General features: G+C 51.8%; 1 protein-coding gene across 1 annotated transcript in view; it reads right to left on the bottom strand.

Moving 5' to 3' along the window:
- LOC126100373 (WD repeat-containing protein WRAP73-like) overlaps positions 1-13,544 on the bottom strand; it is an 85,541-nt gene that overhangs the window by 18,922 nt on the left and 53,075 nt on the right. Inside the window, exon 5 of the mRNA XM_049910982.1 lies at positions 11,218-11,347. Coding sequence (XP_049766939.1) covers positions 11,218-11,347 — 130 coding nt within the window. The remainder of the gene's footprint in view (positions 1-11,217; positions 11,348-13,544) is intronic.

A 13,544-nucleotide genomic window follows, 5' to 3' on the forward strand; every position in this document is an offset into this window, starting at 1 on the left:
GGGGGAAGAGAGAGAGGGGGAAGAGAGAGAGGGGGGAGAGAGAGGCGGGTGAGAGAGGGGGGAGAGAGAGGGGGGAGAGAGGGGGGAGAGAGAGGGGAGAGAGAGGGGGGAGAGGGGGGAGAGGGGGGAAGAGAGAGAGGGGAGAGGGGGGAAGAGAGAGAGGGGAATAGAGAGAGGGGGGAGAGGGGGGAATAGAGCGAGAGGGGGGCGAGGGAGGGGGGAAGAGAGAAGGGGGCGAGGAGAGAGGGGGAGAGAGAGGGTGGAAGAGAGAGTGGAGAATAGAGAGGGGGAAGAGAGAGGGGGGAAGAGAGAGTGGGGAAGAGAGAGGGGGGAAGTAAGAGAGGGGGGAAGTAAGAGAGGGGGGAAGTAAGAGAGGGGGGAAGTAAGAGAGGGGGGAAGTAAGAGAGGGGGGAAGTAAGAGAGGGGGAAGTAAGAGAGGGGGGAAGTAAGAGAGGGGGGAAGTAAGAGAGGGGGGAAGTAAGAGAGGGGGGAAGTAAGAGAGGGGGGAAGTAAGAGAGGGGGGAAGTAAGAGAGGGGGGAAGTAAGAGAGGGGGGAAGTAAGAGAGGGGGGAAGAGAGAGGGGGGAAGAGAGAGGGGGGAAGAGAGAGGGGGGAAGAGAGAGGGGGGAGAGAGAGGGGGGAGAGAGGGAGGGGAGAGAGGGGGGAGAGAGGGGGGAAGAGAGAGAGGGGGAAGAGAGAGGGGGGAAGAGAGAGAGGGGGAGAGAGGGGGGAGAGAGAGGGGAAAGAGGGGGGAAGAGAGAGGGGGAGAGGGGGGAAGAGAGAGAGGGGAATAGAGGGAGGGGGAGAGGGGGGAGAGGGAGGGGGGAAGAGAGAGGGGGGCGAAGAGAGAGGGGGAAGAGGGAGAGTGGGGCGAAGAGAGAGGGGGGAAGAGAGAGGGGGGAAGAGAGAGGGGGGAAGAGAGAGGGGGGAAGAGAGAGGGGGGAAGAGAGAGGGGGGAAGAGAGAGGGGGGAAGAGAGAGGGGGGAAGAGAGAGGGGGGAAGAGAGAGGGGGGAAGAGAGAGGGGGGAGAGAGGGGGGGGAGAGAGAGGGGGGAGAGAGAGGGGGGAGAGAGAGGGGGGAGAGAGAGGGGGGAGAGAGAGGGGGGGAGAGAGGGGGGGAGAGAGGGGGGAGAGAGAGGGGGGAGAGAGGGGGGGGAGAGAGAGCGGGGGAGAGAGAGCGGGGCAGAGAGAGCGGGGCAGAGAGAGCGGGGCAGAGAGAGCGGGGGAGAGAGAGCGGGGGAGAGAGAGCGGGGGAGAGAGAGCGGGGGAGAGAGAGCGGGGGAGAGAGAGCGGGGGAGAGAGAGGGGGGAGAGAGAGGGGGGGAGAGAGAGGGGGGAAGAGAGAGGGGGGAAGAGAGAGGGGGGAAGAGAGAGGGGGGAAGAGAGAGGGGGGAAGAGAGAGGGGGGAAGAGAGAGGGGGGAAGAGAGAGGGGGGAAGAGAGAGGGGGGAAGAGAGAGGGGGGAAGAGAGAGGGGGGGAAGAGAGAGGGGGGAAGAGAGAGGGGGGAAGAGAGAGGGGGGAAGAGAGAGGGGGGGAGAGGGGGGGGAGAGGGGGGGAGAGAGAGGGGGGGAGAGAGAGGGGGGGAGAGAGAAGGGGGGAGAGAGAAGGGGGGAGAGAGGGGGGAGAGAGGGGGGAGAGAGAGGGGGGGAGAGAGAGCGGGGGAGAGAGAGCGGGGCAGAGAGAGCGGGGAAGAGAGAGCGGGGGAGAGAGAGCGGGGGAGAGAGAGCGGGGGAAGAGAGAGCGGGGAAGAGAGAGGGGGGAAGAGAGAGGGGGGAAGAGAGAGGGGGGAAGAGAGAGGGGGGAAGAGAGAGGGGGGGGAGAGAGAGGGGGGGAGAGAGAGGGAGAAGAGAAAGGGGGGAAGAGAGAGGGGGGAAGAGAGAGGGGGGAAGAGAGAGGGGGGAAGAGAGAGGGGGGAAGAGAGAGGGGGGAAGAGAGAGGGGGGAAGAGAGAGGGGGGAAGAGAGAGGGAGCATTTTTTTGTGGTTTTAGGGCGCACAACTACAATGGTCATTAGTGCCCAGACTAAGTTTGGAATGCACCGCGAGGCACAAGGTTAAAACAGCAACTAAAAGGGACAACACTATAAAAGACATATTGGCAGGCATAGGATTAAAAAAAACAGCATAATCAAATGTCTTTAGACAGGTTTGTCAAGTGGATAAAACGAAGAACGCGAGCAGTTGCTCCTGGGTCATCCACTAAAATGGCATCCAGAGTACATGGTGGGCCAAGATCAAAGTGCAGTGTATTAAAATTCGGACAGGACGTTAAAATGTGGCGTACCATCAGCCATTGCCCACATGGGCAGAACGGCGCCGGCGCAGACATCAGCAGATGGAGATGGCTGAACCGGCAGTGTCCAATTCGTAACCGGGCCAAAACAATCTCCTCCCACCGAGAAGGGCGAGAAGAGGTCATCCAAGTTATGGGAAGACGTTTCAAGTCCCGAAGCTTGTTGTCCATAAGTGCAGCTCAATCGGCATGCCACAGTGATAAAATGCGCTGACAAATGACCCTGCTACAATCTGATGAAGGGACACAACAAGAAGCTGTCCGAGGCTGGAGGACTGCAGCCTTGGCTGCGGCATCTGCAGCTTCGTTCCCAGGGATACCGACATGGCCAGGAGCCCACATAAACGTAACCGGAGAACCGTCGTCCACCAGCTGCTGAAGAGAGCGTTGGATCCACTGCACAAAAAGGTGAACCGGATACGGATTACTGAGGCTCTGGATGGCGCTCAGGGAATCGAAGCAGATGACATAAGCAGAATGTCGGTGGCGGCAGATGTAAAGAACAGCCTAGTAAAGGGCAAATAGCTCAGCTGTAAAGACCGAACAATGGCCATGAAGCCGGTATTTGAAACTGTGTGCCCCGACAATAAAAGAACACCCGACACCGTCATCGGTCTTAGAGCCATCTGTATAAATGAAGATCATATTAATGAACTTCGAACGAAGTTCGACAGAACTGGAGCGGTATACCGAAGTGGGGGTAACCTCCCTCGGGAGCGAGCTGAGGTCAAGGTGAACGCGAACCTGAGCCTGGAGCCAAGGTGGCGTTTGGCTCTCGCCCACTCGAAAGGTTGCAGGGAATGAAAAATCAAGGCGCTGAAGGAGGCGCGAAAGCGAACTCCAGGGGGTAGCAGGGCAGAGGCATACAACCTGTATACAACGGTCAAGAGAGTCGTCAAAAAAGGAACGATAAGACGGGTGGTCGGGCATTGACAATAGCCAACAGGCATACTGACAAAGCAGTATATCGCGCCGGTAGGTTAGTGACAATTCACCAGCTTCAGCATGAAGACTCTCGACGGGACTAGTATAGAACGCTCAGACTGCAAGACGTAAACCCCGATGTTGTATAGAGTTGAGGCGGCGTTAAGATGGATGGCCGTGCAGAGGAGTATATGAAGCTCCCATAATCCAGCGAAGCTCCCATAATCCAGCTTTGAGTGGACGATCGACCGCTATAGGCGAAGTAGGATGGTTCGATCCGCTCCCCACGACATACCATACTGTCTTTCAAATTCTGAAGGTGGCAGTGTAAAATACAGGGAGCGAAAGGCTATTTACAATTTGTACAGAAAGCAGATGGCAGTTATAAGAGTCAAGGGGTATGAAAGGGAAGCAGTGATTGGGAAGGGCGTGAGATGGTGTAGCCTCTCCCAGATGTTATTCAATCTGTATATTGAGCAAGCAATAAAGGAAACAAAAGAAAAGTTTGGAGTAGGTATTACAAGCCATGGAGAAGAAATAAAAACTTTGAGGTTCGCAGATGACATTGTAATTCTCTCAGAGACAGCAAAGGACTTGGAAGAGCAGCTGAACGGAATGGACAGTGTCTTGAAAGGAGGGTATAAGATAAACATCAACAAAATCAAAATGAGGATAATGGAAAGTAGTTCAATTAAGTCGGGTGATGCGGAGGGAATTAGATTAGGAAATAAGACACTTAAAGTAGTAAAGGAGTTTTGCTATTTGGGGAGCAAAATAACCGATGATGGTCGAAGTAGAGAAGATATAAAATGTAGACTGGCAATGGCAAGGAAAGCGTTTCTGAAGAAGAGAAATTTGTTAACATCAAGTATAGATTTAAATGTCAGGAAGTCGCTTCTGAAAGTATTTGTATAGAGTGTAGCCATGTATGGAAGTGAAACATGGACGATAAATAGTTTAGACAAGAAGAGAATAGTAGCTTTTGAAATGTGGTGCTACAGAAGAATGCTGAAGATTAGATGGGTAGATCACATAACTAATGAGGAGGTATTGAATAGAATTGGGGAGAAGAGGTGCTTGTGGCACAACTTGACTAGAAGAAAGGATCGGTTGGTAGGACATGTTCTGAGACATTGAGGGATCACCAATTTAGTATTGGAAGGCAGCGTGGAGGGTAAAAATCGTAGAGGGAGATCAAGAGATGAATGCACTAAGCACATTCAGAAGGACGTAGGCTGCAGTAGGTACTGGGAGATGAAGAAGCTTGCACAGGATAGAGTAGCATGGAGAACTGCATCAAACCAGTCTCAGGACTGAAGACCACAACAACAACAAGAGGGGCTAATATTAATAAAGTAAATATGATGGTACCTGGACAGCAAGAACCAATTCATATCCAAAGGGAGGAGGACACAAAGTAGGTCTTCAGTGGAAACTGACAGGGAAAAGATTAAACGAAAGACTACGCAAACGATGGCTGGACAACATGAAAGAAAACATCAGAGCCCTAGGAATCAGAGGCTGGAGAAGGAATGTAAAAAAGAGGGCAGTATGTAAGGAAATTGTTAAGAAGGCAAAGAATCACTCAGGGTTATGAAGCCATAAGAAAGGCGTGGAGGGGGGAAGAGAGAGAGGGGGGGGGGAAGAAAGAGAGGGGGGAAGTAAGAGAGGGGGGAAGAGAGAGGGGGGGGAAGAGAGAGAGGGGGAAGAGAGAGGGGGGGAGAGAGAGGGGAAAGAGGGGGGAAGAGAGAGGGGGGAGAGGGGGGAAGAGAGAGAGGGGAATAGAGAGAGGGGGGGAGGGAGGGGGGAAGAGAGAGGGGGGCGAAGAGAGAGGGGGAAGAGGGAGAGTGGGGCGAAGAGAGAGGGGGAGAGAGAGGGGGGAAGAGAGAGGGGGGGAAGAGAGAGGGGGGGCAAGAGAGAGAGGGGGAAGAGAGAGAGGGGGCAAGAGAGAGAGGGGGGAAGAGAGAGAGGGGGGAAGAGAGAGAGGGGGGAAGAGAGAGGGGGGGAAGAGAGAGGGGGGGAAGAGAGGGAGGGGTGAAGAGAGAGGGGGGTGAAGAGAGAGGGGGGGAGAGAGAGAGGGGGGAGAGAGAGGGGAAGAGAGAGGGGAAGAGAGAGGGGGGAAGAGAGAGAGGGGAATAGAGAGAGGGGGGAGAGAGAGGGGGGAATAGAGCAAGAGGGGGAGAGGGAGGGGGGAAGAGAGAAGGGGGCGAAGAGAGAAGCGGGCGAAGAGAGAAGGGGGCGAAGAGAGAAGGGGGCGAAGAGAGAGGGGGGAAGAGAGGGGGGGGAGAGAGAGGGGGGAAGAGAGAGGGGGGAGAGAGAGGGGGAGAGAGAGGGGGGAGAGAGAGGGGGGAGAGAGAGGGGGGAGAGAGAGGGGGGAGAGAGAGGGGGGGAGAGAGAGGGGGGAGAGAGAGGGGGGGAGAGAGAGGGGGAAGAGAGAGGGGGGAAGAGAGAGGGGGAAGAGAGAGGGGGGGAAGAGAGAGGGGGGAAGAGAGAGGGTGGGAAGAGAGGGGGGAGAGAGAGGGGGGGAGAGAGAGGGGGGAATAGAGCGAGAGGGGGAGAGGGAGGGGGGAAGAGAGAAGGGGGCGAAGAGAGAAGCGGGCGAAGAGAGAAGGGGGCGAAGAGAGAAGGGGGAAGAGAGGGGGGGAGAGAGAGGGGGGAAGAGAGAGGGGGGAGAGAGAGGGGGAGAGAGAGGGGGGAGAGAGAGGGGGGAGAGAGAGGGGGGAGAGAGAGGGGGGGAGAGAGAGGGGGGGAGAGAGAGGGGGGGAGAGAGAGGGGGGGAGAGAGAGGGGGAAGAGAGAGGGGGGAAGAGAGAGGGGGGAAGAGAGAGGGGGAAGAGAGAGGGGGGGAAGAGAGAGGGGGGAAGAGAGAGGGTGGGAAGAGAGGGGGGAGAGAGAGGGGGGAAGAGAGAGGGGGGAGAGAGAGGGGGGAGAGAGAGGGTGGGAGAGGGGGGGGAGAGAGGGGGGAGAGAGAGGGGGGAGAGAGAGGGGGGGAGAGAGAGGGGGGAGAGAGAGGGGGGAAGAGAGAGGGGGGAAGAGAGAGGGGGGAAGAGAGAGGGGGGAAGAGAGAGGGGGGAAGAGAGAGGGGGGAAGAGAGAGGGGGGAAGAGAGAGGGGGGAAGAGAGAGGGTGGGAAGAGAGAGGGTGGGAAGAGAGAGGGTGGGAAGAGAGAGGGGGGGAAGAGAGAGGGGGGGAAGAGAGAGGGGGGGAAGAGAGAGGGGGGAAGAGAGAGGGGGGAAGAGAGAGGGGGGAAGAGAGAGGGGGAAGAGAGAGGGGGGAAGAGAGAGGGGGGAAGAGAGAGGGGGGGAAGAGAGAGGGGGGGAAGAGAGAGGGGGGAAGAGAGAGGGGGGGAAGAGAGAGGGGGGGAAGAGAGAGGGGGGGAAGAGAGAGGGGGGAAGAGAGAGGGGGGAAGAGAGAGGGGGGGAAGAGAGAGGGGGGAAGAGAGAGGGGGGAAGAGAGAGGGGGGAAGAGAGAGGGGGGAAGAGAGAGGGGGGAAGAGAGAGGGGGGAAGAGAGAGGGGGGAAGAGAGAGGGGGGAAGAGAGAGGGGGGAAGAGAGAGGGGGGAAGAGAGAGGGGGAAGAGAGAGGGGGAAGAGAGAGGGGGAAGAGAGACGGGGGAGGAGAGGGGAAGAGAGGGGGGGGATGAGAGAGGGGGGAAGAGTGTGGGGGTTGTGTGAGGGGGGAAGAGAGAGGGGGGAAGTGTGGGGGTGTGTGGGGGGATGTGAGAGGGGGGAAGAGAGAGGGGGGAAGAGAGAGGGGGGAAGAGAGAGGGGGGAAGAGAGAGGGGGGAAGAGAGAGGGGGGGGGAAAGAGAGAGGGGGGAAGAGAGAGGGGGGAAGAGAGAGGGGGGAAGAGAGAGGGGGGAAGAGAGAGGGGGGAGAGAGAGGGGGGAAGAGAGAGGGGGAAGAGAGAGGGGGGAAGAGAGAGGGGGGAAGAGAGAGGGGGGAAGAGAGAGGGGGGAAGAGAGAGGGGGGAAGAGAGAGGGGGGAAGAGAGAGGGGGGAAGAGAGAGGGGGGAAGAGAGAGGGGGGAAGAGAGAGGGGGGAAGAGAGAGGGGGGAAGAGAGAGGATGGAAGAGAGAGGGGGGAAGAGAGAGGGGGGAAGAGAGAGGGGGGAAGAGAGAGGGGGGAAGAGAGAGGGGGGAAGAGAGAGGGGGGAAGAGAGAGGGGGGAAGAGAGAGGGAGCATTTTTTTGTGGTTTTAGGGCGCACAACTACAATGGTCATTAGTGCCCAGACTAAGTTTGGAATGCACCGCGAGGCACAAGGTTAAAACAGCAACTAAAAGGGACAACACTATAAAAGACATATTGGCAGGCATAGGATTAAAAAAACAGCATAATCAAATGTCTTTAGACAGGTTTGTCAAGTGGATAAAACGAAAAACGCGAGCAGTTGCTCCTGGGTCATCCACTAAAGTAGCATCCAGAGTACATGGCGGGCCAAGATCAAAGTGCAGTGTATTAAAATTCGGACAGGACGTTAAAATGTGGCGTACCATCAGCCATTGCCCACATTGGCAGAACGGCGCCGGCGCAGACGTCAGCAGATGGAGATGGCTGAACCGGCAGTGTCCAATTCGTAACCGGGCCAAAACAACCTCCTCCCACCGAGAAGGGCGAGAAGAGGTCATCCAAGTTATGGGAAGAGGTTTCAAGTCCCGAAGCTTGTTGTCCATAAGTGCAGCTCAATCGGCATGCCACAGTGATAAAATGCGCTGACAAATGACCCTGCTACAATCTGATGAAGGGACACAACAAGAAGCTGTCCGAGGCTGGAGGACTGCAGCCTTGGCTGCGGCATCTGCAGCTTCGTTCCCAGGGATACCGACATGGCCAGGAGCCCACATAAACGTAACCGGAGAACCGTCGTCCACCAGCTGCTGAAGAGAGCGTTGGATCCACTGCACAAAAAGGTGAACCGGATACGGATTACTGAGGCCCTGGATGGCGCTCAGGGAATCGAAGCAGATGACATTAGCAGAATGTCGGTGGCGGCAGATGTAAAGAACAGCCTAGTAAAGGGCAAATAGCTCAGCTGTAAAGAACGAACAATGGCCATGAAGCCAGTATTTGAAACTGTGTGCCCCGACAATAAAAGAACACCCGACACCGTCATCGGTCTTAGAGCCATCTGTATAAATGAAGATCATATTAATGAACTTCGAACGAAGTTCGACAGAACGGGAGCGGTATACCGAAGCGGGGGTAACCTCCCTCGGGAGCAAGCTGAGGTCAAGGTGAACGCGAACCTGAGCCTGGAGCCAAGGTGGCGTTTGGCTCTCGCCCACTCGAAAGGTTGCAGGGAATGAAAAATCAAGGCACTGAAGGAGGTGCGAAAGCGAACTCCAGGGGGTAGCAGGGCAGAGGCATACAACCTGTATACAACGGTCGAGAGAGTCGTCAAAAAAGTAACGATAAGACGGGTGGTCGGGCATTGACAATAGCCAACAGGCATACTGACAAAGCAGTATATCGCGCCGGTAGGTTAGTGGCAATTCACCAGCTTCAGCATGAAGACTCTCGACGGGACTAGTATAGAACGCTCAGACTGCAAGACGTAAACCCCGATGTTGTATAGAGTTGAGGCGGCGTTAAGATGGATGGCCGTGCAGAGGAGTATATGAAGCTCCCATAATCCAGCTTTGAGTGGACGATCGACCGCTATAGGCGAAGTAGGATGGTTCGATCCGCTCCCCACGACATACCACTGATAACACGGAGGACATTTAGAGAACGGGTACAACTGGTAGCCAAATATGACACATGTGGAGACCAGCTAAGTTTCCTGTCAAATGTAAGACCTAAAAATTTTGTTGTCTCCACGAATGGGAGAGCAACAGGACCGAGTCGTAAGGACGGTGGGAGAAACTCTTTGTAGTGCCAGAAGTTAATACAGACCGCCTTCTCGGCAGAAAAACGGAAGCCATTGGCAACACTCCAGGAGTAAAGACAGTCAAGACAACACTGAAGACAGTGCTCCAGGAAACATGTATGCTGCGCGCTGCAATAGACGGTAAAATCGTCCACGAAAAGGGAGACTGATACATCAGCTGGGAGGCAATCCATTATTGCATTGAGTGCTATGGCGAAGAGAGCGACACTCAAAACTGAGCCCTGTGGCACCCCATTCTCCTGGCGAAACGGATGAGGGCCTGGGGCGGCAACCGCTGGGTGGCGCAGGAGAAGAAACGCGCCGTGGCGGAGAAGGAGAACTTTGCTTCCTATGAGCCTTCTTGGAAGGTCATTTAGTGGAAGTACTGGTCGATGGCTGGGAGTTCGAGGTACGTAGGAAGTCTGCACGGGACGGTTCCTTCTTGAAGGCTCATGCATCTGACTTCTGGGTCTTCGTCTTGGCAGAAGCTGATGAAGGTGCTTGTGTCTTAGGGGTGACGGGAAGAAGAGGAGATGCTGACCGGGCGATCTTAGCACTGGCCGAACGGACGTCCGTAGTGCTAAAGGTCAGATCGCATGTCTGCGTCGCAACCTCCCTGGTAGTCCAAGGAGAGGCAAGGACAGTACTGTATTTTCCCACTGGGAGCAGCGTGGGCTTCCTACTAGCAAATAGCTTGCGAGCAGCCGAGGTGGACACTTTCTCTTTGACCTGAATTTCCTGTATACAGCATTCATCCTTGTAGATGGGACAGTTGCGGGAGGACGCTACATGGTCACCCTGACAGTTCACACAACGAGGAGACGGAGGTGGACAGTCACCCTCATGGGCATCCCTGCCACAAGTGACACATTTAGCCGCATTAGAACAAGACTGGCAAGTGTGATTAAAATGCCGACACTGGTAGCAGCGCGTAGGTGTCGGGACATAGGGGCGAACAGAAATAACCTTGTAGCACGCTTTGATGTGCGACGGCAGCTGAACACTATCAAAGGTCAAGAAAAGTGTCCGGGTCAGTACAAGGTCATTGTTGACCTTTTTCATGACCCTATGGACGGCCGTCACGCCCTGCTCAGCGAGGAAAGACTGAATCTCCTCGTCAGTCAATCCGTCGAGTGATTTAGTATATACCACACCACGCGACGAATTCAAAGTGCGGTGAGCCTCCACCTGTACAGGGAACGTGTACAGGGGTGTGGCCCGAAGCAGTTTTTGTGCCTGAAATGCACTCTCAGTTTCTAATAACAAGGTACCATTACGCATCCTGGTACAAGACTTGACAGATCCGGCTATGGCATCTACGCCCTTCTGGATAACGAAAGGGTTGACAGATGAAAAATCCTTTCCGTCCTCAGATCGAGAAACTACGAGGAACTTTGGGGCAGGCGGTAGTACTTTTGTCACTGGTGGCTGGTCAAGTTTCCGTTTTTGGGCAGAAGTCGAGAGAGAAGAAGAGAAATCCATTGCGGAGGAATCCCCGATGGACCTATTCTAACCCCCGGACCCGCAGGGGGGGAGGGGGGGCGCGGGGGGGGGGGGGGGTGCGAGAGGGTGGAGAGGGGGGAGGAGGGGCAGGTGGGGGAGGAGGGGCAGGAGGGGGTAGAGAGTTAGTGCCAGTTTTTAGTGGAATGACTACAGGTTGATGAGTTAGATGTTTTATGCAGCATCAGTGGGTGCAAGGAAATGGATTTTCCTGGTTGTCTCAAACCTGAATGAGTGACTTTTGCAGTCAGTTTTCTGTTCCTGATCAAACAAAACTCTGGTCGCAAAACAATGAAACATTTTCCGACATCTTTTTCTACACTACAAAAAGGTATAGACTATTCAGGTCACAAAGCACAAAGAGCATACATTGACCAAAATCATGATAAAAAATGCTGTAGCCACATCTTAAGGCCAATCCATGAATGAAATTTTAGACTCTGCAGTGCAGTGTGTGAACCAAGAAATCTTCACGAGATATTAAATATATGAGCAGAACTGGGCTCAAGTCCAGACCTAGAGTTTTCCAGAGCACTATCTAAATTTGACACAATATTACCTTGATTTTGAAATTAATGCTAAATATTTCAATTCCAGTGTGACTTAATAGTGAAAGATTTAAAAATTTCCTACGTACTTACTGCTATAGCTGATGTCAGTTTTCTCCTTATCTACTGGTTGTCTGTAAATGGTGCAGTCTGAGTCACTCAGCTCGTTGCTATGTTTGATCACCACAAGAGGTTCCCATGTTATATAATTCAATAGCAGCACCTGTCAGATACAAACTCATCACAAAAATTTCTATTTAGAATAAAAATGTAAAGTGTGGTGAACTATTAGGTCTATAGCTTTGCTTCTGCTATTTTTTCTCAAAGTTCAAGGCTTTATTGTGAAAACTTACAAAAAATTATGATTCAAATTACTAGCTGTCACTGGCAATTACTTTCTCCTATATTTTGTGTAACGTGTGAACCCTGCGGCAGAAGAACTGTGTGTCTTTTGAGGAGATCCATGAATCAATTTTGCATTTTTTAATACGACCAGAAGTGCTGGTCAGCTGATCTGTGTGCCACTGATAGAAAAAAGTGACAGTCAGAGGGAGCCATGCCTGTAAAATATGGCAGGTGGGGCACAACTTCCCATTCCAAATTTTCCAAGCCTGTTTCGACAGGATTTACAACACAGGATCAAGAACTGTCATGCTGAAAAATCACCTTTTCATGTATCACTTTCAATGTTCGGCCCAAATGCATCAATTGCTTTCAATAACAATTTCCTGTGATTGTTTCTATTGGTTACAGTAACTTCAAAAACCTTCTCTCTTCTACCACCATGCCAGTCTTTGATGTCAAAATGAGCATTCATGAAGTGTTGAAACCATTCTCTGATGTGTTGTTTCACTAATAGGTGCCTCACCATAGGTTTTACCTAGCATTTTAGGAGCCTCAGCCGTAGATTTCTTCACGTTAAAGCAGAAAATTAAAACTTCTCACAAATGATGAGAATTGGGTTCTTAAAGTAACATATTCAATCGAGAATAACTTTATGATGCAATCACAACTAGACTATTTTTTTTAAATGGTGTTATGTTTACAAATGCCTAAGCTTACTGTATGACACTTACAACCACTGGTGTCACCTGGACCACCATTCATCACTACTGCCATCTATTGCCACCAAATGGCAGAAGCAAAGTTACAGACCTAAGAAAAACATCAAATAGATGGGAGAGTTCCTCAAGTCAGACTTAAAAATGAGATCATACCTATTATATGATTAGTCTTAATGCAAAAGCCAGTTATCTCTTATTACACTGCAAATATTTACTACTAAGTTGAAACCTTTGGTATCTCCTACCATATTTACACCAGAATTCCTACTTCAGCAAAACCTGTCCCAAGCATGTCCTTTGACCAGATTTTTCACTGACAAAACCTACAATATCACAGGTTGAATCACACATGACAAAGTACACATTCCCTATCAACAAATACAACTCTCAGTAACTGCCACATATTCATTGCTGTGTCTTCTGTGTAATGAGTCTCTGAACTATTGAGATGAAAACTTTTATCTTTTCACCCTCTGTACATGAACAGGCTTAACTTTTTGTTTATACCTATCCACTGCTCAGTACTTCCCTTGTGCAATGAGTGGTTGTCTTTACCCAGCAGCTGTCACTACCACCAGCAACTGCAGCTGTATGAAGGCCTCCTGTAGCTTTTCCCACCCATCAGCCTTCTCCACATAGTCTAATGGCCTGTATTCCCACTTCTACCAGATTATCATCTCTGCCTTTTCTTATCTCTTGAAATCCAGCAAAAACTTTCTTGGTCAATACACTATCTTTTTAGTTGGCTACATGCCTGACATACTCATTAAAATGACAAATTATGTCTTCCATTCAAGTCTGTTCCCTGATACATTTCTTTGTTATCATGTATCTCAAAGCAATTTGCCACAAATATCTCTCCATTGTTCGGTTATCAATCCTCAAGCTCTTAAATGTTTTCACACTGAAAGTCCATATTTCACTGTTGTAAGCAAACCTCTTCATACACTTTCCTTTTTAGACATGTGTAGCTTAATTTTGGGAAACCAATTTACTTTCTCCAAAAGCACTTTTACTCTTCAGTTTACTTTTATTCATATCCAGCCTGTCACCTTCAATTCCCCTAAATAAAAACACACACAAATGTGATCTATGAGCATTGTTAATAGTACTATTTTCTTTTAAACATTTGTTGCGTATTATTTAAATCTTAGTACTGATATACAGGTCTATTTTTAACCTTGTTCATTTTTTTTGTTAAAATTTATCTGACAACACAATGAGGAAAACAAAGGTGGTTCAACTACATTTCATCTCTATACATACAAATTGGAATACTATGACTTGACTGACAGAGTTATCACCACCTAGCGTAAACACTAAGGATATAAACTTGAATTCTGAGAAGGGGTGTTG

Source organism: Schistocerca cancellata, chromosome 9 (genome assembly GCF_023864275.1).
Source record: "Schistocerca cancellata isolate TAMUIC-IGC-003103 chromosome 9, iqSchCanc2.1, whole genome shotgun sequence".
NCBI classification, from domain to species: domain Eukaryota; kingdom Metazoa; phylum Arthropoda; class Insecta; order Orthoptera; family Acrididae; genus Schistocerca; species Schistocerca cancellata.